Here is a 23,397-nt window from a genome sequence, read left to right as displayed (position 1 = left end):
CTAGTCAATAGAGTTGACCACCATGGACTTCAGCTCGGTTTACTATTACTATCTTTTATTATCTTAAGGAACTTACTTTTCAAATGTAACAGCCACTTCCCCTCTTACGTCGCCCATCTCTAGCGTTACGATTTAGCCGGCTGCCTTGCGCCACCGCGCACGTTGCAACCCTAAACAGCTGTTCGCAGCAGCTGTTCTGCACTGTTACGTCAAAATAAAGTAGTGAAAAGGTGCAAATTGCGTGCGAGTTAAATAAAAACTATTTCCTGGGAAGGAAAACGTGCTTAAAGTGAAATCCTTGAGTGGCCAAGAAGCTGCGGAACATGCGGACACTGGCGGGGGGTGGACGGTAGTGGCTGCCAGGCCCAATGACCTTTGTGAGAGGAGTCAGGATCCGGATATAGTGTGACCCACACGGTAAACACAGGGGTCATCTGTGGCCCCCGACCTCTAGTGACTGCAAAACCGCGTGGTTCAACCCCCGTTCAATCCAAGTTGAATTCAATTCAAGTTCAATCCGATCCCAACTTCACCACACTCGGCCGGCCACCGATACCCACCACACCTGACGGCGCGCACGCGCAACGATTCAAAAGTCCACAAAAAGCGAAAACACTTCGCTGGAGCTGCTGAAGCCAAACGCAAGCAAACCGCGCTTCGCTGCCGCCTCGAAAATCGCCAGTAGATCCCGAAACACCGAGAACCCGAAATCGCGCGCTTTTTCAATCCTGCGATCCTCCATAAACAAAAACCCACTATAATGCTGTTTACCTGTTGAATTCTGTGCCTGTGTCTCGATCAAGAAGCTATAAATCCTTCCCCGAAAAACCCAAGCAAATAAATCAAAGTAAACAAATCTCTTGACCAATAAAACCACTAAAATGGCCTGCTTGAGCACTTCCGGTCGCGTCGTGTGCGGTTCGCGTCGCCAGCAGGCGCACAAGCTGTTGTACCAGCTACTGGGATCCCGCCCGGGTCTTACGGCCCCAGCCCCATCGACGGGATTCACTCCACCCAAAGTTCAACAGCAGGCCATGCGACTCTTCCACGGATTAAGCTTCAGCATGGGCAAGGATTATCCCGATCTGCTGGTGAGTTCATTGGCGCAACAAGTCTGCACGGGGAAAAATGGTTAATCTATAATGATTATATTTAAATCGGATTCAAAACAAGTCACAAAAAACACTTTCAAATTACTTTTTTCTTAAATTCAAGTCTGGTTTTTGGTTTTTTTTTAAATCATCAACTTTTTTTAAAGTATTTCAATTGGTTTAAATAAAAAAAATTAATTAAATACTTTACATTTGTTTTTGGAACCTTTTAAAACTTTTGAAATTGATTTTGTAGTAGTGGGTGTTGAACTCGAAGCTGTGACACTTCATAACGGAAAATGTTTTGTAACAAAAGCTTAACAAATTTGCAAATTGATTTGGATTTGTGGGGTTTAAATTCGTGATTATTACCGTTTAGTTAAAGATCTTGGAATCTATTACTTTCGCATCAAGGAGAGTGCAAAATATTTTACGATGTGATATCGATTCGCTTTTTTCCGGTGCAGAGTGCATTGGCTGCGCTAGCTGCAAAACCAAACTGTTGGCCGCTAATGCGTCTGCGTGACTTTGGCTTTTGCAGTCCGCTTTTCTTTTCTTCGCTGCAAAGCCAAAAAGAAAATGAAAGTGAAATTGGTCGCTGGCTGTTGGCCATTGCTTTTGTGCAAGTAGCGTGAAAAACAACTTGTTGCGCCCACAGTTGCAGTTGCACTCGCAGTGTTGTTGTTGGCGGAAGCGGGCGCATTTATTTATTATTGTGCCTTGGCTTTTTATTTTTACCATTTGGCCGAACGCCTCTGTTTTTCTCCGTTTTCTCCTGTTTCCATGTGTTTTTCCCCGCATTTTTGCAAGGTGAAGTTTTTCATCTGCCTCTCTTTCTGGCCCGATAATTATGTCTCTTTCTGGTCTGTCTCTAGTTTGTCATTATTCATTATTTTTATATCGTTGACAAGTCGCTAGTCTGCAGTGTTTTTCTTCCTTTTGTTTTTCCTTTTTTCCCGAGTTATGCAATTTAGTTGCATATTGAGCTCTGGTTTATTGCTCGTATTTATCAATATTTATCGCCCGCCTTGTTGACTTTCGCGCCCAAAACTGTGCTCTAGTTGGACTCTTAAACTGTGACCTGCGCCGTATACGTAATATTTCGAGTAGATTTCGGTCTGTTCTGAATTTTGTCAAACAAGCGGACTGATGTTCTGTTATCAGCTCGGGAAACACTATCAGTATTTTGCTATTTCATTGGTTTTACTGCCTATTTCTAATACAGTAGGTACGACATAAAGAGTAAAAATGTCTTTTTTGTTATTGGTAAAATATTGAATCCGTTTAAATTTCTTGCAACAAAAAGGTTTCATGAATTGGGCTAATAAAATATATGTAATAGTGCCTTAGGCTACTTAAAAAATTTATCCCTTTTTATTGAAATACATATTTTACTATTATCAGTGCTTACTGTACTAAGTAACGCAATTGGAATTCATGTAATCTTCTGCCATCTGGTATTCAAATCGCATGAATGACGCACCAAGTGCATCGAAAGGGTCGTAAATAACCGAGCTCATTATATTTTTATGGAGTTATTTCTCCATGCTAGGCCATATTTTTGTGGGGAAAAATGATCTGTAGGTTATGTTCTGAGAGCCTTTGTTGTCGGCTGGAAAAACCCAGAAGGAACTTCGGGCAATTGTCTTATAATTGAATTGGCTGGTTGAGCACTCGCCTTCGGTTTAATTGCTTACTAACTTACTACTCAAGGAGGCATGTATGAATGTATAGGCACAATTAGTGCATCGGTTTCTCACATTTGCTATTTAGTTTATTGTTTTATGGCACGCCATTTAAGCCAACCCATTTAGTTGGGCGGAGGTGGCTTAATTGCTTTAGCATTGCGAATGCAATAGGCTGAATGCAGTTTGTGCATTGGTTATTTTGGCGGTCAGCCTTGGCTTAAATGTATTTATTTGTATTTATATGGCCGCCGTTTGGTCAGCTCTGGGTTATATATAAAAAGGTTAAGTGCTCGTTAATTCACTTTAATGCACACTTTTGACACTCGTTAAAAAGACCTTGATCCGAAATGCTAGACGTTTACTATTGCCTCCCGAAAAATGTGAAAAGCAACATGTGCTACCCCTTTTTTCATTCCCTTTATTTAGATCAATACATCGAATCATCCAAAAACGTTTAAAAATTAAAAGTATATATTTCATAATAAACAAATCTAATCAAATCATAATAAATGCATTTTGTCACTGTAGACAAGTCTCCCATTATATATTATTGCAAAAGATTGAACAAATTGTGTATGCAGTTGTCGTCATCGGGTTATTTATGCATTTCAGTTGTTTAAGACCTTTTTGTTGTTTCAATTCGGACCGAATAAAAATTCACTCAACGCCAAATTGGTTGTATGCCCAGCTCACATCCACACGGCTTCAAAAAGCACCTGGAAACTGATACGTTCATCTATCATAGGTAAACAATAAACAAAACGCAAATAGAAAGCGCACGTCGCAGCCAAAACCAAAACTGAAAACCAAAAAAAAACGCCAACTAATAATAGTCGGCAATAGCAGTCGTAGAAGAAATTCACTTTTAACGGTTTCTTTGACTTTCTTCTTCATTTCATTTGCCAAGAGCTGCCGTTGAGCTCTCCATTGTTTTGGCCAAAAGAAACCGGCCGAAAAAGAAGTCTTTTTCTATATGCGCCACACGAATTTGGCAAGAAGCCGATTGGCCAGCTTGTAGTGTTCGTTATCTCTGTCTCGAATTAGTTTTCAAATCATTTTCTTATTTTCCACCTCTTCCGCCCAAAAGTTTTCGAGTATTTATAAGCTTTTCACTTTCATTGCGAATGCGTGAAGTAAAGAGAAGAGTTTTAACGCCAGCGTGTGAATTCGATGGGTTGATACTCCCCTGCTCAAGGTGGCGATTCTTCAATTAGATTAGAGAGTCTGCGGACAGTTAGATGATTTAACGGGGTCTTTGGATTGATTTCTGTCGATTCTCCGCCTTTTATACGCCTGTGCCTAATTTGAATGCGCGGGTTCGGTCTCGTGAAAGTGAAACCGAATCTCAACCTGTTTTCATTGAAACTTTTAGAAATTTTGGGCACGAAGTCAATACTCGATAAAGTTAGCTGTGATATTATGGTGTTTTAGTAAAATTGTATTAAGTTTAAACTTGGGATGGGAACTGTTTACCTAAAATCTTGAATACGTTCTTCAAAATAAATATTTTTATACATGTTCAGACCTAAATTAGGTTTTCTTCGGGTGATATATCAACAAGTAGTTCCCAATTAAAATCTCTGAACCCGCATTCCTTTGATATGATATGATATTTCTCAGTCAGTCATATTTCCCTTTGTTAACCCCTTGTGAGAAAGTCATCAGCCCAACAAAAAGTAGCAGATTTGCTAAAGATACATCTGCTGCATGAACGAGATGGTCATATCGTAAATCTTTGCCTTTGTGGCTGTATCTTTATTTCTGTATTTCTGCAAAAACACTTTCACTGACCCAAGGTCCGAATGGCCGGCCCTCCAAGAAGAAGTCCACAAACCCGAACCCGAAAACCCGCTCCGAAAAATATTCTCTATCAGCCCGTATAATATTTATGTTTAATGTGCACTTGCGGTGGCTTAATTGGCTCTTCGGAAATTGGATGTGGGCATGCCTAAGCGGATTGACTTTCATTCAACCTGTCCTACAGCCATAATACACCTGCAATGGTCTCTTTGATCGCCGAGGTTTGGCTTTGGTATTTTTCGGCCCGTACTTGCTGACCCAATTCCAGAAAGACGCATGCGTTTTGGTCTGTTGTCCTAAACTGGTTTCGGTTTCGGTGGTTTCGGCCTTTCTGCCGCATTTCCCTCTCTTTCGCGCCAAGACTGTTAACTGTTAATGATTTCGGCGTTGTTTTCCTTAACAACAAATTTTCGGATTTCGATTTGAAAGCCGAAAAAGAAGCGCCGCCGCCAGCACAGAGAGAAATATTTATAGAAATATATTTATATAATAAGAAAATATACGGATTATAGGATCAAAATAATAATGTTCAAAAAAACTAGGATAGCAGTGGGGTTCGAACCTGGTTTCTATTCACTCTCGACTTAAATATGAACTGATTCTAGCATCAAAACAACATTACAAAGTTATAAAGTATCTTAAAAAATTAAATTAAAAAAACCTTTAAGATAGCAGTGGGTCTTGAACCTTCGATCACAAATATCAACAAATATCGGCCTGTTTTTTTCAGTGTGCAAAGGGAGCGGTGTTGGGCGGTGGAGCAAGTTTGGTTCGCATAGTTTTGACCAAGTTGCATAACCCGGCCCAAACCAAACCCCAGTCTGACCAGCTGTCAGCCTCGCATTTCATCAATGTCGCTCATTGGTCGACTTTGCTGCCTCTTGGGCGTTCGGATTACACTCATTGATGTTTTATTTTTATCAGCAATTATCATAAATTTGACTATCTTAGGGCGCCGTGTGCATATATTCCCACACTGATTGCCTCACCTGTTGGAAAAGCTTGCCTGTGCATTCTGACTTCCAAACTGGGCTCTATTATTTGGCCAAGGGTTTTGGGGTCACCTAATTAGCATTGGAATTTGGTTAAAAGTTTTCCACATTTTACGGCTGCCTATTTCAAAACCTCTTGGCCAGAAATTAAAACGAAAAATTAGATTTGCATTTATTGGCGGCACGCGTCGCATTTGCAGTTTGCATTTCGGAAATTTTTGTTTTTTCCCTGTCTGCGTCTGCGCTTTTTATGTAATTTTTTGGGTTGATTTACACCCAAAGCCGCCAATGCAGGATAAACTTGAATTTTCTGGTTTTCCACGACTAACTGGTTTCCAATTTGTCAGCAAAAACATTTTGCCTTTCCTCGGCGAACCTTATTTTTGGTTGCATTTTAGTGTTTTTGCCTTTTGACAGATTGTTATAATTACCAACTGCACACTGACACCTTCAGAAATTATGGAAGGCTGCAAATATTTCTCGGCTATTAAATGATTTTCACAGGCTTCGCGCTTTTCGGCGTTTTACAATCGCTTGGATGTCGGGGCGTTTAAAAACGCATTCGCCATTGCTTCGGCAGCGTTTAAAGTCGCCTCCATAGTCAAATATCACGCAGCCGCCGCGTTGGCCAAGCACGCACTAATTTCAATTGTAAATCGCCATTGCGCAATATCCAAAGTGATCGCGGGAATTCCGTGTGACTCGATTCGATTGCTACTAATATATGACTGCGGAAAATGCCCAGCTAAACTGGATCGGAAATCAAGTTTATGCCAATTAATAAATGAAAAGTCTTTTTCAGAGCGTCCACTTTTGGGATGACAACTCATTAGGTGGAAATAAAATAATGGGGGTATCGACATTGAAAGAGCATTTATATTTAATTGCTGAATTTTCATGTTCAACAAAGGAAGACATTTTTTATTGCATTTTTCCATATCAAGTTTACATTTTTTAAAAATCATATAAAACAATTGGATATCTAAATGATATTCATGACAATCTTACAATATGTATTTGAACCTACATAATCAAATACTTTTCCCAAATTATCCCACTTACTCTGTGGCCATTTATGTTATTTTGTTTGTAATTTGCAGACCCCAATTGGTCAATCGATTGCAGTTGTCATAGTTTCTGATGAGCCTTATTGCGATCGCAATGAAACCGTGACGCATTATGGCATTCGCGATTGAGACATTAGCAAATAATGCCGATAGATTATGCTATCCACTCGAGCCGCTGCATCGTTTTGAGAAGAAACTTACAGAAGAGTTCTCAATGCCGCAGTGAGCACTTTGTCAAACACAAATTGCCCAGTTTGGAGGCAAACACTCGGCCACTTTGGCATTCACACTCACTTGAGTTTGGCTGCCTGCGGTGCGCACTGGGTTGTTAACACGCATGTTAACCACTTGCCTGCGAACTTGGCTAATGAAGAAGCTCCATCGGTTAAAATCGAACGGAGAAATTACAGAGCCAATCGCTATTTTCCCCTCTCAAACCCCCTCTTAGTCTTGCCCACAAACTCTGGGTTATGTCAGCCATGGCAATACAACCACGAGCAGCGATGACAAAAAGGGAAAGTAAGTCCAAAGCCTCGTCTTCGCAGCCCTCGGTCGCTCACTTTCTTGGCCAAGTCTCTCTGTGTCCGCTTTTGGCCAATACCTTGCTTTTGGCCGCTTCCGCTACCAAAGGCCTGTCATGTTCGATCAAGGCGGCGGTATTTCTTTTTCAGCCAGCCAGAAACAAGAAATTAAAATTGTTGGGAAATGATTCGATTGTTGCAGAAGGGTTTTGCTCAATTTTGCAAGGTCGGAAGAGTTGTTTCCCAGAAATACGAATATTTGATATTTTATAAATTTAGCTTATTGAGGAAACAGAACTTTCTTACATGTCAAGTGAACTAACTTTGAAGATCATTTACAAAAAAAATAATTAAGTCCAGCAAATTTTGTAAACGGAAGAACTTGAGCTTAATTATCTCAGAATAGATCATTAACTCTAAACTTAAATGTCCTTACAATTGAATAATTGTTTAAAAAACAGTCAGCAACCAAATTAAGTGCTCAAGCAACTACGTCCTTACAGCCGACTAATGTATAAATAAATGTAAGTAGTTAGCCCCTGAATTGTTCTCTTCGCCGTCAGCGTAAGCATAAATTTGTTAACTTGATTACTTTAATTGAATAATTTTTAGCATGTTTAGTTTTTAAATCGCAGGTGCTAACAGTTTTCGTACTCAAAGTCGGCCTCCATTAAAATAGCAACATGCAAAGGCAATTGGCGAGTTTCGCATATTGCCATAATGAATAAAAATGGCTAAAGATACCTCAACCAAGCGGCATACAAATTGCCAAAAAAAACTGACCGAATTCCGGTCAAAAACAAGAGCAAAAATCACAACAATGAGGAGGCTCACAAAAGTGAGTCGTAAAGCCATCAATAACCAATGCAAAATGTTGCAATATCCCCGTTTTGTTGGGCCTTCAATCAAAGCAGACATCAATCAGTGCGAGTTTTGCCTGGCACTCGAAAATGGTTAAATACTTTCAGCCGTTAATTGTCCACATCTTCAGCTGGCAACCTCGAGTGGGATGGGTTTTGGACTGAATTGGATGCTTTCGATGGTATCTAGAGAGGATTATGTCGTGGGAGCGCCTTGCGGCGAAAATTCCAGTTTTATTTGATTCGCTTTTGGCACTTGACTTGTCGATTTTTGCACACTCCGCTAAATGCTGCAATTGCTTTGATCACTGCGCCCATTTTTTATATTATTCCACAATTAAGTTAATGACTCCGAAAACGCGCGTATTTAAATGAAAATTGGCAGAGGCGCCGCCGGCAGCTAAGCAAATAAAAGTAAATTATTTGCCGCATTGTTGCCGAAGAGATCATTATTATTATTTCCTTTTGAATCGATGTGAAAGTTGCCTGGCCAATTGTTGCGGCTCCTCTTTTGTGGCCACATTGCATGTGGGCCAACAGGAGGTTAAACTGGATATCTTGGAGTGTTGGATTGCGCCAGGCTAATTGCGGTTTAACCTTATCAACCGATGCGAGATAATCTTGGAACCCGAACTCTGCATCTCGAAAAACTTGCAACTTAGGGGGGTTTCAGTTTACATTTGGCTTTGGGGTTAAACAAATATTTTAGCAATGAAACAAAGATACGAAATCGATTACAAATTATGCTTGTATTAATTAAACTCCCCCTTTTCAATATGATTTTGAGCAATATCAATTGAAACTTGAAAGCCTTTAAAATCATTGAAATTTAAGTTTCATCGAATTTCCATCTTTTTCCAAAGCACAATATAGACTTTTCTAGACCTTTCAACATTCCCTTCCATGATTACGAAATAGACCACATTGTAAAAACTGAGTCAAAGTCCTCGGTTCGTCTTCAGCAGCCAAGTGCAACGAAATAGTCTACTTCCTATGTGGTTACTTTGAGAGCCTCTGTTTTTGGTTTTGTGCACGCAACAAAATCGCAAACCTCGAATGTAAATTTGGCAAGTGAAATTCACTAAAAATCGAGATTAGGCAGACACCCAGAATCAGCGCAGATCATTGACCTGGCTTAAAAATGCGCATTTGATCCATAACACTACCAAGTAGCCAACGGCAGCAGGCAGTTCATCGGGTTTAGAGCTTTAAAGACACTCAAAATCCGTTCGGCTTTCGTGGGCACCACCCGTAAAAACCATTTAACAGCGCTTAAAAGTCATTCAACGTATGCGGCCAACTCGAAATAGCCACAATTAAATGCATTTCTGCACGTTCCACATAAGAAATGGAAATGCGGGTTTTGTTTCGTTTACTTACTTTTATCTTTTGGCCTTTGCAAATATTATCAACTAATTTTAATTTGGCGCACATATCGAAAACGAAAGTTACCGCGCTCGACTCGAATTTAATTGGATTTCTTCCGGCTGCTGCTGTAAATTGTGATGCGTCGATTTTGTAATAAGCCCCCGAACCTTTGTTCGCTTTCTACTCGCCAAAAGCAATGCTAAGCCCATGCCGATGTTTATGACACATATTAAATATGAAACTGGGTCATTACAAGCTCTTTTCAATGGTCAACAATTTGTTTGGGTATTTTACGATGCTGTGGGCCCCTGAAGACCGAAAAACCGAACCAGTTTGGCTCCCAAAGCCCACACGTGTAGTTCCCCCGATGATGATGGTGGTGATGATGCTGCAGATGATGCGGATGAAGATCGTTTGCCAAGGGCGGTGAGTGATGGTCATTGGCCCAAGTAAGGATCCCATATCTACAAGTGGGTCACCGCGTAATCCGCCATCACACCCAGGGCAAACATCCGACTATCCAAATAACTGGTGGTGTAAAAGTTGGGTTGCCCCGTTCGCCGACAGCTGGCAACATCGAATTTACATGTTATCATGCCCCATGCCAGCAAGTGTGCGGCTTTTATTGACAGACTGAGTGGCTGACTGGTTGATTGGATGACTAGTTGACAGGCTGCACAAGAAGCAAGCAAAGTCACACATTGCATAATGGCATTATAAATGCCTTTGAAAGGAAATCAAATCAAAGGTAGTGCACCGGAAAAAATAGATAATAGATGGATAGATGGACTTTAAAGTTTAGTATAGGTGAAAAAAGGGAAGATAAGATTTTTATGGTTATTTAAAATAATAATAATAATAATTTATAATAACTAAAAAATATATATATAATCTCCTTAGTTTCTGTGTGGATCAATTTCTGTTGTAGGCAAACCGTTTTGCCCGGCAATTCGGCAGCGCGTGTTGCTGCCTTTTGTCTCAATGACAAAAGAAATTGCTGCTTTAACCACACACTTTTTGGCGACAAGGTCAAGAGTCGCGCGAGGGCGTCAACAATTGACTTCAATTAGTTGGCCATTTGCGGGCGGTTACAGCCCAAAACTGCTGAAATTTTCCAGTTATTAGTTTTTCGGCAAAACTGAAAACAGAAAATACGCTGGCGGGCAAGGCGAAACTTGTTAGTCGTGGCACTCGCCGCAGTTGAAAGTTGTTAAGTGACTTGTTCGCCCCTTCATTATTCACACTTTGTTAGTAATTGCAGCACTTACTCGAAATTGCTAACCGTTCTTGTGACTTTATCTAACCTGCAGCAAAGTCCCCACAAATGCAGTCACAGTCTGAAGTACTCACAGAGCTCCCAGCAAAATGTGAGGCAACACAGCTCGGTTCACACACAACAGCCAGCTGGTCCTGTGAGGGAGTTCCAGATCGATCCCTACATCATACTCGACGACGACCTCAAGTACTTCTACGACGACGTGAGATATGTAAGTAGAAATTGAACTATTTAACTAAGAATCACTTTTTAAGCTAAGAAAAAAAAATTTTACTCTAATATATTGTTATTTTGAATACGGAGTACCATCATATTTTTTATTATTAATCCAGTATTATACCTAACAAGCCTAACTGGAACTAAATAAAACATGTCAAATCACAAAACTTAATAACATTTATAAACTCCATTCAGATTTCAGGAGATCGTTATTGATTAGATTGTCCAACTGAAAGTGGGCTTGACTAATTATCATCTTGTTTGTATTTTTATATTTTAGCTGCTGAAGTCGGGGACATCCCAGCCAGAGTTGGACACCATTGCCAGCTACTACTTCGATGGCCAGGGAAAGGCCCTGCGACCCATGGTCACCATGCTGATGGCCAAGGCGATAAACTATCACCTGAACAACGAGTCACAGTGAGTTTATAGGGCATTTAACGGCAGGATTAGTGCAGAAGGAAATAATTATGATCATATATGCTTTATGGGGCCCATTTATTAATTTGTACGACAAGATTTTACAAGCAATATAAAAGGAGTCATAAAGTTTAATTGCATCTGCTTAAGCTTGTTATTAATTATCCATATCAGGGGTTTCTACTATAAATATTTAATATTTTTTAAAAACCTTGTAATTGAGACATGGTAAATATATAATTTGAGTCTGATACATAACGAAGATAGGAATATCCAAAGATGGCTGATAAATATTTTATTCCTCTAGGTAGACGAGTGTAAATAATTAGCATGCCATTGCGAAATGTGCGCATTTCGGCCAAATCAAAACACTCGTAAATTGCACAATATGTAGGTGTAGTTTTAATCCAAATCCTAAATCATTTTTTCCTATCGCCTTGACAGCCAATTAGTACACAAGCAGCGACAGATCGCCCTCTTTTCGGAGATGGTTCACTCGGCCAGTTTGGTCCACGACGATGTCATCGATCAATCGGACTTCCGACGCGGCAAGCCCAGCGTGAATGCTCTTTGGAACCATAAAAAGGTAAGACCCCTTTGGCCAGTGTGATATGGTGATATGCAGCACCATTGGTGCCACCGATGTTTGCCCGGGCCAAACAAACCAACCCAAACACGCGCCCAGAGTCGCTCGGCAACCAAAACAGCAATCATTCAGCTCCCAAAGTCTGACTTTGACATCAATTTGTTGCGTATTTCGATTTGAAGTGTTTATTGACTTTGTCAACATCTGGGTATCTTGCATCATTTGAAAGGCCTCAAAATCGGATGGCGATTCCACTTCGTGGGACTTAATAATAGATCCCAAATACCTCGAAGCTGCAGTTTCCCTTTCGACACATGTCTTCAAATTAAAATGCATAAATTAATCCAATCCAATCTTCACAAGAAGCGGTAATTTCTTGTCTTTGATCATCTTAGTCATACGTGTGTCGGTTGAGCTTTATATTGTTTTCACACCATCTTGCTGCTGGCTGTTGACTCTTGCAACACATAACTGTCTTCCAGCGATTGTGTTGGCCGATCTTTTGTTATGGCCCCATGTTTCTGACCATGTCTCATCGCTTTTACAGGTCACAATGGCTGGTGATTATATCTTATCGATTGCCTCGATTATGATAGCTCGTCTGCGCAGCGATGATGTGACGATCGTGCTGAGTCAGGTAAGAAAACATTTCTTTTAAAGGATATGACTAACAGAGGTCTTAAGATAGGGAAATATGATAATCATAAATATTATCCTATGTCAAGAAAATAAATTAAGGAGTTACTCATATTGGTTAAGTTTTAAGATTTACCATGAACCTAGAACCCCATTGATCATCTTACGAAAATAACTTTAAACTCTTTCGGATACTTTAGAGTTTTTTGCACCCGCCACCTAAAACAAACAGAACTTACCAAGTACTTCGCACATTTTATGCTGCTAGTAAATTGGCAAGGCAAACACAAATAACACCCAAGTATTTGGATTAGGAAAAAAAAGATTCCCGGATTCAGAGGAACTATCGCTGTACACAAGAACAAACCCATACGTAATGGTATTTGAGAAAGTACGTAATCAGATCGGCTGCCAGATTTAGCACTATACTGGACAAACAGGAGGGAACTTTTGTCTCAAAATTATGAAAGTTGCTCGATCCATTTGGCGGGAAAACCACTTCCCGTTCCCAAAACCAGTTGCCAATTTTAATGGGGCACAAATCAACGCGGCCTGCAAACTTCCTGCGTCCCTGAAAGTTGGGTTCTCCAAGGTTTGCCCTTCGCCAGAGTTCGAGAAACTTTGCTACAAAGCGGCATTCACTTTTTATGTTCCAACAATACGCATCCGTGTCCTTGTGATTCCCCCAGGTGTGAAGAGGCCACATTCCGCAGAGATATTTCACCGCTTTTTTCCGCCCTGCCCCACGTAGTTTCTATAAATTTCAAATTAGTCACACCTGCCAGTTTCACTTTCGGTGGAGAGTGAAACTAGATCTGTTGCCCTGGAAACCCAAAGGTGGCTCCGAATCTCGATCTCAATCTCTCTTCAAAGCCCCAGCTTCTTCCCTGCATATTTACACAATCGAGCGGCGGGCCAAGTTAATAGCCAAAGCAAACACAGTAAACTTGCCTACGTTTTTGGGTTACACATTCGGCGTTTTCTCAATTCGCGAAATACAAAAAACATGCGTAACACCATAGGATTGGCCTGTGGACAGAAGATGGCCCAAGGTGCGGCTTAGACACTTATCCCCCAGCTATTTGTTTATTTCATTACCTCAATCTGGGCGATATCATGCCCGTGTATCTATCGCAACTCGCATAATTCGGCTCATTTGCATTCCAAACATTTTGACCCCGCCAAAATGAAACTTTCTTCGCGATCGTGAGGTCATTCGTCTTGGAAACTAGTTCTAAGTTGAGCAGCTACAACTGGTCTCCACTATTTATTTAAATTTCTCTGAGCTGTGGAGTATAACTATGAGCAAATGAGCTTTCGTCAAGCATAACCGTACACACTCTTTAAAACAAAAATGTAGAATTAATCTGAACAATATTTTTTTAAATTTGTTTTTAACCTGAGTTGGTACTTCTATAATGTCTACTTAAATTTTCGGATAGAAGAAACCAGAATCGAATCTTTGTATTCATCCAACTCATTTTGTCTTTCATTTATAGGCGTCTTTTGCCTGTTTCTTTCATCTACAAAAATCTACAACCCTCGGCATATATTTGTCTCATTTTTCATATTAAGTATTCTACGCACGGGTCTGAATAAAATCAGCGGTATCTAAGACGTTGGATGGCATTAATAAAACGGGTAGATTGTCCGTCTGCCTTTCCGTCAAGCAAATTTATGACTATCTCTGAGTTTTGGGCTAAACCAGACAGTTCAGACTTTTTACGCCCTTGGAAAAGCCCAGACATTATCAGTCAATTGACAATTTGGCTAAGAAGCAATTGCTTTCTGTGTGGGAATTGTTTTCACTGTAGGCAAACGCACCCTGAAAATAACTTGATTACGTACCCACTTTAGCCGCCAAATTCCCCTTGTCGGAAGTAGGCAATTCAAAAAGAAAATATCCAAGCAAGTGCCTTGCAAAGTGGTTTCGAGGCTTAACCATAATATTTTTCACAAAATGCACTCGATTCCGCTGGCTGCAGCTTTTGGTCTCATTTAGCTGCTTAAAAGGCGGCATTGTGTTAATTTTTGTGGCTCCAAATGCACTTGTTGGCCAAGTTGTTAGAGCTCACGCACTTGTAGCTGGCTTTTTTGTCAGTGCTAATTAACATTGAAAGTCCAGCAGTGGTCCGAGGAATTTGGCCAGAAACTATTGGCCAGCTATGGCCAAATTACCTTGAGCTCCTTGGAAACCGCCATTTTTCAGCGCCCACGATTGTTTGCCAAAGATTTTGACAAGTGCCTGTGATTTTTTGTGGCCGAATCAATGAAAATGCCTATTTGAAGGCGAATCGAAGGGCGTGGTCCCGAACAATTGATGGGCAAACAGAAGCGCCGATAGCCAAAATATTCAACTTCTTATGGAGATCTGAATGAAATCTTGTTTGCCAGATTTATTTGGCACAATTGTATTTGCCATTTGCATTTGAGCTTTCAGCCAAGCGGAAGTTACTTACACACGAGCGTATCAATGTTTTTATACACGGAAAGGAAATTGATTTTATATTGGGACTAAATCGATTTAATCTAACAAACTAAAGGGGTCTCATACTAAATAAAGGTGTCTAAAAGTATGCAATAAAAATATATTGTTGCATACTTTAAAACATGTTTATAAGTGGTTTCAACACCATATATAGATATTTTAGTATTTTTGGGAATACAAATTGGGTACTACAATAATATAACCTGGTCAAATATTTATCGTGCTACCATTTTTATCAGTGTACAGGGTACATTGCAAATTGCGTAACGATCCATTCATCTTCGAGTGGGAAACCCTAAACCAGAACAATCGAAGCCATAACCATAACCCCAGCCGTTTATAGTGACATATTTATGACGCATTGTCCGTAATCTCTTGCAGATCTTGACCGATTTGGTCCAAGGCGAGTTCATGCAGCTGGGCTCAAGGGAAACGGAGAACGAGCGCTTCGCCCATTATCTGACCAAGACATACAGGAAGACCGCATCGCTGATCGCCAATGCACTGAAGGCGGTGAGTATTCATTACCATCATGCAATCATGAACAGTTGGCACTTACTTGGCGGACTGAGCCGCTTAATTCGGCAATTAGTTTGCACGCAGTCTCGCGTCATTGTTCCCAATCCCCCTGCAATTCCAACTGCTTGAACCCACTTGTTTCTCCGGCTCTCCTGCAGACCGCCGTGATTGCCCAGGCCGATGACAACGTGGCCGAGGTGGCCTTCCAGTATGGACGCAACATTGGCTTGGCCTTTCAGCTGGTCGACGACATGCTGGACTTTGTCTCCTCCACCGAGCAGATGGGCAAGCCGACGGCGGCGGATCTGAAACTGGGATTGGCCACCGCCCCCGTTCTCTTTGCATGCGAAAAGGTGAGTGCGGAGTCTGGGAATCCATTTGATGTTTCCTCATTGGCTTGCCAATAGATTATATGCACAGAGACTAAATTGTAGCGCCCTATTATACAAATCTATAGATTTGATGTCAATTAAAAATGCTTCTAAAAGTATGCTATTAAAATCAATTTACTGTTTAAAATTCAAATTCTTTAGGTGATTTTAAATTATTTTTGATATTTCGCTATTTTATAGTTTATTTTCTGAATGAATATTCCAAACTGTCAAATTTGTTCTGTGTGCACCAATAAGCCAGATTGAGATGTCTCTTTGTCCAGTTTACCGATTGCTTTGCATCCAAAGTGGCTTCCCGCCGTCGCAATGATGATGTATTCATGGTGGCGGCGGTGCAGGTGTGATGATGTCATGTGGGTGGGTGGTTGGCTAGGTGCACAGATGGATCTGTAACTCAATTGCCAGCGATTACCAATGCCCATTTGCTATGCATTCCGCGGGCTGCGCACGCGTGCAGTGCGTTCGAAAGGCGTTTCAGAGCTGCATAACTTAAATGCCTTTTCCTCATGTTTTCCAGTACCCCGAGCTGAATCCCATGGTGATGCGGCGCTTCAGCGAGCCCGGCGACGTGGAGCGGGCCTTCGAGCTGGTGCACAAGTCACACGGCCTGGAGCAGACCCGGTTCCTGGCCAAGAAGCACTGCAACGAGGCGATACGGCTGGCCCAGGAGCTCACGGAGTCGCCCTACCAGAAGGGCCTCCAGGTGGTCGCCGACTTAGTCATCAACCGCATGAAGTAGAGCCGCGTCCATGCACCCTAACATAAATAACATACGCGTAATGCAATAATATAGTGTTATGTAGGCCACACTTGATGTTTCGGTTAAGTTCTGTTCAGCCAGCGGGCTAGATTTGTAACAAGATTTATTATTTAGTTTTTAGGCATTTGTTGTTGACACTGTAAATAATTGCATAAACAAACCTAATCAACACACACTAAACGGCATCGTTCGCTGTACATAATAACGAGATGTTCAATGAATTTTTAACAAATTTTATATGCAATGTTTTTCGAAAACTTTATTTATACATATACGTGGAGAGCGAGATGTGAGCGAAGGCCAACAATAAGAAAAACGAGAAAATTGTACAAATATTCAAAATAAAAGAAATCGAAAGGGGTTGCCAAGCCGAGCAACAAATGAGAGGAAAACTACTTATAAAAGGGAAAATGTTTATTAGTCAAATGCAACAAAGAGAAAACAAGTGTGTAAACGATATTTATAACACGAAGCAAGAAGGAAATAACATAAATGGTTTATTTTATATTAAATACTTTTTTAGGGCATTTCATGCCTAAATGGTTCAATGGTCATATTGCCTGCACTCTTTTTTCGAAATCCCTTCCGACCGCACAAATATGTAACTTAAAATGGAGAGCCCGTAGTTTAGCTGGATTAATTAAAATATTTTGAACCATTCGCGCATGAAATGCACATAATATAATGTTCTATAAGAAATGTAATAAGGATTGTACGTGAAACAATGCTGCCCAGTCTTAATTTTAAAACTTTCTTCTCCGCTTCTATTGCAATAGTAATTTATAAGACATTTAACACAAAATCGAACCGCAAACCCCCATTTCGGAATGCCTAAAAAAACTCTATTTAATTTAAGTTTATATTTTAATTTATAAACAACCTCAATTAAGTCAGTCAGCGGAATTTGTTTTTTTTTTGTGTGTGTATAGTTTTGACGAGAAAAACCATTGGGCTCCTTTACAGCCTGCAGCTCTACACTGAGAAAAAGAGAAAACGAACTAAAACTGAAACCAAAAGGGCAAAAATGCCAATCCTGGACAGTTGATCAATTAAAATGGGTGCTGAAAAGACGATTTACCCACATGTTTTAGAGGGCGAACGACAAAACGATGATAATGATGTTGATATTGATACTTGTAATTACGATATTTGTATACTTAAAGAGATGAATAAAAATTCGATTTTGTAAAACAGTACAGTGGATTTCTATACGATGGATACTCTACACGTCCTACAAGGTGGAGTATTCCCTGTAGCTATGCAACATATTAACCACCATGACGACCTAGTGGAATAGTTTTGGACATGGCCAAAGAATTTTATGTTGCGACGGGCATGGCTGATATGGAAATTGGAGCAAACAAATACAGTTTGGCAGTGTGTGTTGGCTGCCACATGGGGCGTATGAGTATTGCTTAGGCTTCCAAGAACTTTTCATTTTAAAACATCAACAAGTTTCGGGTTTAATGGCACGCAATGCTGCAGTAGCCCTCACTTTCCTTTCCGTTTTATTAAAACAAAACATCACGAATCAGGTTAAGTCAAGGCAGCCGTGGCATAATTTTCCAGGCAATATAAAGTAAATATATTTTATGTCCAGGCAGACGAGCAAAGTGGAGCAGGCGAACATCGTGTCTAACTGGCGAAATATTTAAATAGCCAAACCAAATTAGCTGAGGTTCCGATAAATCCTTCGACTTGTCTTCAAGGACAGACGACCGAAGTGTGCCTTAACCTAGGTTATAAATAGTCGGGCGTGCTGCCTAGACAACCGACCCATCATCCGTGGCCCCTTAGTGCCTGGCACGGCTGTGGGTACGGATCCTGGCAGCCAATTCGGCGGTTAAACGGCTTGGCCAGGACACGAGACCGACTCAGTAACGCGGCGTTTGCTGAACGCAGCGCTACTTCCGTTCTCGTTCTCCCAGTTCCAGTTCCCCAGATTTTCATTGGAGATATATACGTTATAGCTGGAGAATCCGGAGCTATGACGACCAGCGATGAGATGGGCATGGGTGGCAACTTTTGCCACGACCACATCCAGCATCCGCTGATGTGGTGCGATGAGAAGAAGCGTCTTGTGGAGCGGAAGAATGCTGAAGAGAGTCTTCGCATGTGGCGGCGCAGAAAGGCGGAGGAGTGCGCCCGCAAGGAAAAGGATAAACAGGAGGTGGGTAACAGTGCGAATGAGTGGTATTTGATAGCTTATTGGAACTAAGAATCTTGAAATAATAAAAAGGTGTCCAAAAATATGCTGCAATATGTTTTGCAATCCAAAACAATCTATAGAACTTTTTCGAAAATCCGACGCTATACTTTTGGACTTCTTTAAAAATGGATACCAATTTTAGAACGCTCGACTTGAAACTCAAAATGAAATACCTTTTAGCTTTGTAAGAATTTCTTTAAGAATTTTAAAATTCCAAAGTTGAAAGTAAAAAATCAATTCCTTTGCTCCCAAGTTCTCTCACAACACTCGAATAAACTTCCAGAAAAGAACCAATGACAATCGAAAAGATCTCGAACCTTCACCCACGCGATAGTTGCAACTTTGGCTAAGTTCAAAGACCTTCGCCAAGCAACATGTAATACATCCGCCTTCACGGATTTGGTTCAACAAACCCTTTGACAATTTCGACTTCGGTAATCAAATCACCTTTTTCTCGGCTAAATGCCCAACTAAATGCCAGTTGGGCACTCCTGCGAGTCCTTGCGTGACTGGAATCCTGGCTGATTATTTGGCTACCTATCACAACCTGCAGCTGTGTGAAAGCGCCAGTCGAAATGTGGGTGAAAAAAATCAGTGAAATGCAAATCGCCGTTCACTGCAACTATAACAACAACCTACAAACAAAGTTCGTGGGCAAAGGGTAGCGGGCATTTCAGGGAGTTTGCCAATTTCCGTCAACAAACAACGCCACACTTCGCGGGGTGACACGACGAGGTGGGTTGAGGCAGTCTGGAACCATAAATAGGCTGCCACCAAATCAATAAGACATATCTCGGTGTTGTAATCATCCTGCGGCAGTGTCTTGCTAGCAGAGCAGGTGTTAAATTCCACAATTTTTGTATTCTGAATTAGTTTTGTCAAAGTAGGTCAAGTTACATAATTAAAAAAATCGCTCTGGTCCTATGATATTCCAACAAATCTAAAATAAAACAGAATTTATTTCTGCACAAACCCTTAAAGATTAATCTTATCTATTTTTAGATTGATTATGAGAAATATGAGATTTGAAATCACTTATAACGATGCCAAAAAGTATGCAGTGAAAAACGTTGCCTATAACACTATCGTTTCATACTTCTCGACACTTTAATAAATAATTTCTTAAAATTCGGAGTATTTAAGATATACTTCTCATAGCATATGTAATATAAATATCCACTTATTTTAACCAGTACTACGACCTGTTTCACCAACATTGTCCTTGGGGTCGACCAGGCGGTGGTGCTCCCAACGTGGAAGTGCGCCGCAAGGATATCACAGCAGTGGGACTCCACTCCACGCCCACTGTGGTAATGATTTGCGCCCCCCAAAAATAATAGGATATAATATTACAATAATTAATTTAACCAATAGACCACTGCCCACCGGCTGAATCTACTTCAACCGTGTCGCTACAACGACTTCTTCTCGATGCAAAAAAAGTGCCACAACAATCCGCTGGCCGCCTACCATCACCACCACCACCATGCCCCGCCTCCTCCTCCCCCAGGTGGGCGATTGGGACACGCCCACTCCGTTCACCACCTGCAGGAAAGCGGACCCAGGAGCAGTACAGTAACCATTTGCGAGCGGGAGATTCCCCATAAGCCCGGAGCTGGAGTTGGTGTGAATGTGGCCAAAAACGCCAACGGTGAGAGTCTTCACATCGAGCTGAAAGAACATCCTTCAATGTCGTTTCGCAATAAAGGCCATGTGGACATAGAGTTGCGATACAAGCCCTCGCCTCCGTGCAAGGGCAAGCCCCTGCTGGAGAAGATCGTGGTCAGCGAAAGCGAGCAGCGGTGTCCTTTGCAGGAGAAGCTGGCCTCGCAGAAAAAGCGCCTGCAGGCCAAGCTGGAAAAGCCGGTGAGCGGCACTTATTACGCCTTGTGGTGCATATTTTTACTGATCCACTATTATTTTTTCCACTTTTTAGCCCTGCAAGGAGCCCTGGGGCAAGGCGGGTCCTGGCGGCAAGCCCTGGCGGAGTCCCAAGGAAGTGGGCAACACTTTCATGAAGTCACTGGTAAGATCTCTTTATGTATAAAATGGATTGAAAAACCAAGAAACTTCATCAAGCTGATTGACAGTGAGAATAATTATTTGCTTGTTATAAAAATCTCTTAAAAATTGTAATTCCAATTCCTTTAGGGATGCCATAAAAATCTATATAGATTTAAAAAGCCTGACAAAGGTGTCTAAAAGTATGCTGCATCCTTACAAGTTCATTGCTGAAAAATATTGATGCATACTTTTAGAGGAACAAGCAAAGAGGCTTCAAACCTCTACATTTTTCTAAAGCAACAGCTTACCTAGAAACTTAAAATTGTGAATTTTTCAGGGTTGGACGAACAAGGAGATGCTGAAGGAGCTGGACCAGGACAACCCAGTGACCCCGGCGGAGAAGAACACGTTCCGGAAATCGCGACCCGCAAAGCCACCAAAGCCGCAGCGCTGCTGTGAGATGTGCACCTGCAACTGCCCCGCCATGCAAAAGAGTCCCCCGAAGCCATCTCCACTTTCGCTGCCCATTCCGCCGGGAAAGAAGTGTCCGGGTCCGCCAGGACCGCCATGTCCGCCGCCCGGGAAGACCCTGCACCACCTGAGGCCACAGGACTGCGGGGGAAAGCCCATCAAGCTGTGCCCCCGGATGGCCACCCGAGGTCCATGTCCCGGGAGCACTAGCACCGCCACTCCGGAGGCCAGCACCGCCGGAGGAAATGGAGGACCCTATGGCGAGGGCGGCGGCGTGGAGCTAGTTCCGCTACTGGCCCGAAGGCGTGGCATGAACCGACCCATCTCGCTCTCCAGCACGGATGTGACCAAGAGGACGCCGTCCCACGATAGGTACGCATCCAAGCACAAGCATCCACCAAAGAACTGTCAGCTGACCACCAGCAAGATCAAGTGCATCAACAGCATCATCAAGAACATCAGCCACATGAAGCGGCTGCCCAAGAATCTGAACTGCAAGCTGCAGTGCTGCAGTTGCGATTGCCCCACGGCCTTGGCCACGGGCTGCTGCCTCAAGCGGCTCACCCTGCACATTCGCCAGGCTTAAACAAACCATATTCCCCTAGTCCTGATCCTCTCCTGCTCTCATAGTACCATATTACCACAGTACCCATCCCCCTCCGTTTCTCATTTGCTTGCTCTGTGCTGAATATATACCGAAAATGAAAATGAAAATCCGCTTGACCCCCTCTGTTTCTTGAACCCCTGTTTTGATCTTGCCCATGTTAATGGTTTCTCTAATCCCCTACTTCTCCCCGGATTCTCATCCAGCAAGAAAATATCCATTGTAATACAAGTGAAAGTATAGCAAAAGAGCAAACCAATAATCTCACCAAAACCAAACAAACTGCAACAGCAAAATCCAAAATCATAATACCAATCCAATCTTCTATGTATCCCCGTCCGAAAATCGAACTGAAAAATCGCTCTGAAATTCGAAAATCCAAATACTGAAAACTCGAAATGATTTAAATGAAACTTAAATATTGCTGCCCACCAAATCGACCTACAACCAGGATTCAAACCGCCGCCGACATGCGCTATCTTCACGATCTGAATGTCCAAATATCGCAAAACCGTCGATCCACCTCCGTTTCTAAGCAAATGGACAGGGATCTGTGCAACCAGCACTTCGACACCTTCGAAACCTTCTGGGGAAGACCAGGACACGGAGCCCGGGGCGATAAGATCAACAAACTGAAACTGGACAATCTGCTGTACGGAGCCAGCGAGTCGGCCTAAGGTCAAGGATACCTGGATGGTCAAGGATACCCGAGGATATTTCCCCTCACCAATGCACTGGCTCGTAGTTTGTGTGCTTCAAGACATCTGCTCAGAAATCAATCGATGCCAAGGACCGAAAATGAAATTAGAAAATATTACAAGCGTTGATATGGTTATTTCTGGAATGAAATGAAAAGCTTGTTTTACAAAACATTTTATACTTGTATTTCCAGAAATATTAATAGCAACCTTGTACCATTTTCACTGTCTCTGCATAAATTTTGCCAACTTGCTTCTAGTAAGTTGACCAAAGTTTTAAATAGGTCATGGGTTATAATATTATGGAGAATAAGTTAATGGCAGTCAAAGCTAAATCACTTTGCTAGCAAAGTTTAGTTAGTTTTATAAATACCAAATAATAAGTAAGTAAGAACGATCTATGAACCCCCTAAATTTGTTTTAATTTTAAAATATTTAAAACTAATTTGGTTTTGATTCCTAAAACTTAAATATTTATTTTAAATTCAAGGGTGCCGTTCAAGTTCTTGTAGATATAAGTATACAAATACCTTGTAAATACAACGCGATCAATTGTGCAAGAAATATTAATAAAATAATGAATAAAAACTCTTATGATACTATCTTTGTAAAACTCCAAAATATTTATTGTCGAGCAGTCTCCGTGCATTGTGTATCTTTATTGATTTCCCAGGCCCTTTAAAAAAGGTGAGATGAACCAACCCCACATCCGACGAGTACATGCCGGA

General features: G+C 41.5%; 2 protein-coding genes across 5 annotated transcripts; both read left to right on the top strand.

Moving 5' to 3' along the window:
- Positions 1-195: 195 nt before the first annotated feature.
- qless (decaprenyl diphosphate synthase subunit 1 qless) lies at positions 196-17,876 on the top strand. The gene is made up of 8 exons (XM_036819556.3): positions 196-1,091; positions 10,698-10,874; positions 11,163-11,302; positions 11,747-11,888; positions 12,436-12,525; positions 15,394-15,525; positions 15,690-15,884; positions 16,441-17,876. Exons 1-8 carry the CDS (start codon positions 882-884, stop codon positions 16,660-16,662), a joined length of 1,308 nt encoding a protein of 435 aa, XP_036675451.3. The 5' UTR covers positions 196-881; the 3' UTR covers positions 16,663-17,876.
- Positions 17,877-18,242: 366 nt separating this feature from the next.
- Positions 18,243-23,263, top strand: LOC108010799 (uncharacterized). Of its 4 annotated transcripts, XM_065866907.2 has the most exons (7): positions 18,247-18,853; positions 20,086-20,202; positions 20,267-20,543; positions 20,601-20,758; positions 20,829-20,918; positions 21,234-21,739; positions 22,423-23,263. In XM_065866907.2, exons 1-7 carry the CDS (start codon positions 18,671-18,673, stop codon positions 22,646-22,648), a joined length of 1,557 nt encoding a protein of 518 aa, XP_065722979.2. In that variant the 5' UTR covers positions 18,247-18,670; the 3' UTR covers positions 22,649-23,263. The 4 variants fall into 4 exon arrangements, with proteins under 4 accessions (XP_065722980.2, XP_016931219.4, XP_065722978.2 ...); XM_065866908.2 differs by having other exon boundaries at positions 18,243-18,853; positions 20,267-20,758; positions 22,178-22,429; XM_017075730.4 differs by lacking the exon at positions 22,423-23,263 and having other exon boundaries at positions 18,243-18,853; positions 21,234-22,364.
- Positions 23,264-23,397: the final 134 nt, after the last annotated feature.

Source organism: Drosophila suzukii, chromosome 3, assembly GCF_043229965.1.
Source record: "Drosophila suzukii chromosome 3, CBGP_Dsuzu_IsoJpt1.0, whole genome shotgun sequence".
NCBI classification, from domain to species: Eukaryota; Metazoa; Arthropoda; class Insecta; order Diptera; family Drosophilidae; genus Drosophila; species Drosophila suzukii.
This window is presented reverse-complemented; position numbering and strand designations above follow the sequence as displayed.

What these genes read in the sequence shown, in the direction of transcription:
- qless (XM_036819556.3), top strand. Translation starts at nt 882, where the DNA reads ATGGCCTGCTTGAGCACTTCCGGTCGCGTCGTGTGCGGTTCGCGTCGC. An exon ending in CACCTGAACAACGAGTCACA is followed by an intron (nt 11,303 to 11,746) that starts GTGAGTTTATAG and finishes TCGCCTTGACAG; the next exon opens with CCAATTAGTACACAAGCAGC. An exon ending in TTCTCTTTGCATGCGAAAAG is followed by an intron (nt 15,885 to 16,440) that starts GTGAGTGCGGAG and finishes CATGTTTTCCAG; the next exon opens with TACCCCGAGCTGAATCCCAT.
- LOC108010799 (XM_065866906.2), top strand. Translation starts at nt 18,671, where the DNA reads ATGACGACCAGCGATGAGATGGGCATGGGTGGCAACTTTTGCCACGAC. An exon ending in ACACTTTCATGAAGTCACTG is followed by an intron (nt 20,919 to 21,233) that starts GTAAGATCTCTT and finishes TGAATTTTTCAG; the next exon opens with GGTTGGACGAACAAGGAGAT. An exon ending in AGGACGCCGTCCCACGATAG is followed by an intron (nt 21,740 to 22,422) that starts GTACGCATCCAA and finishes ACCTACAACCAG; the next exon opens with GATTCAAACCGCCGCCGACA.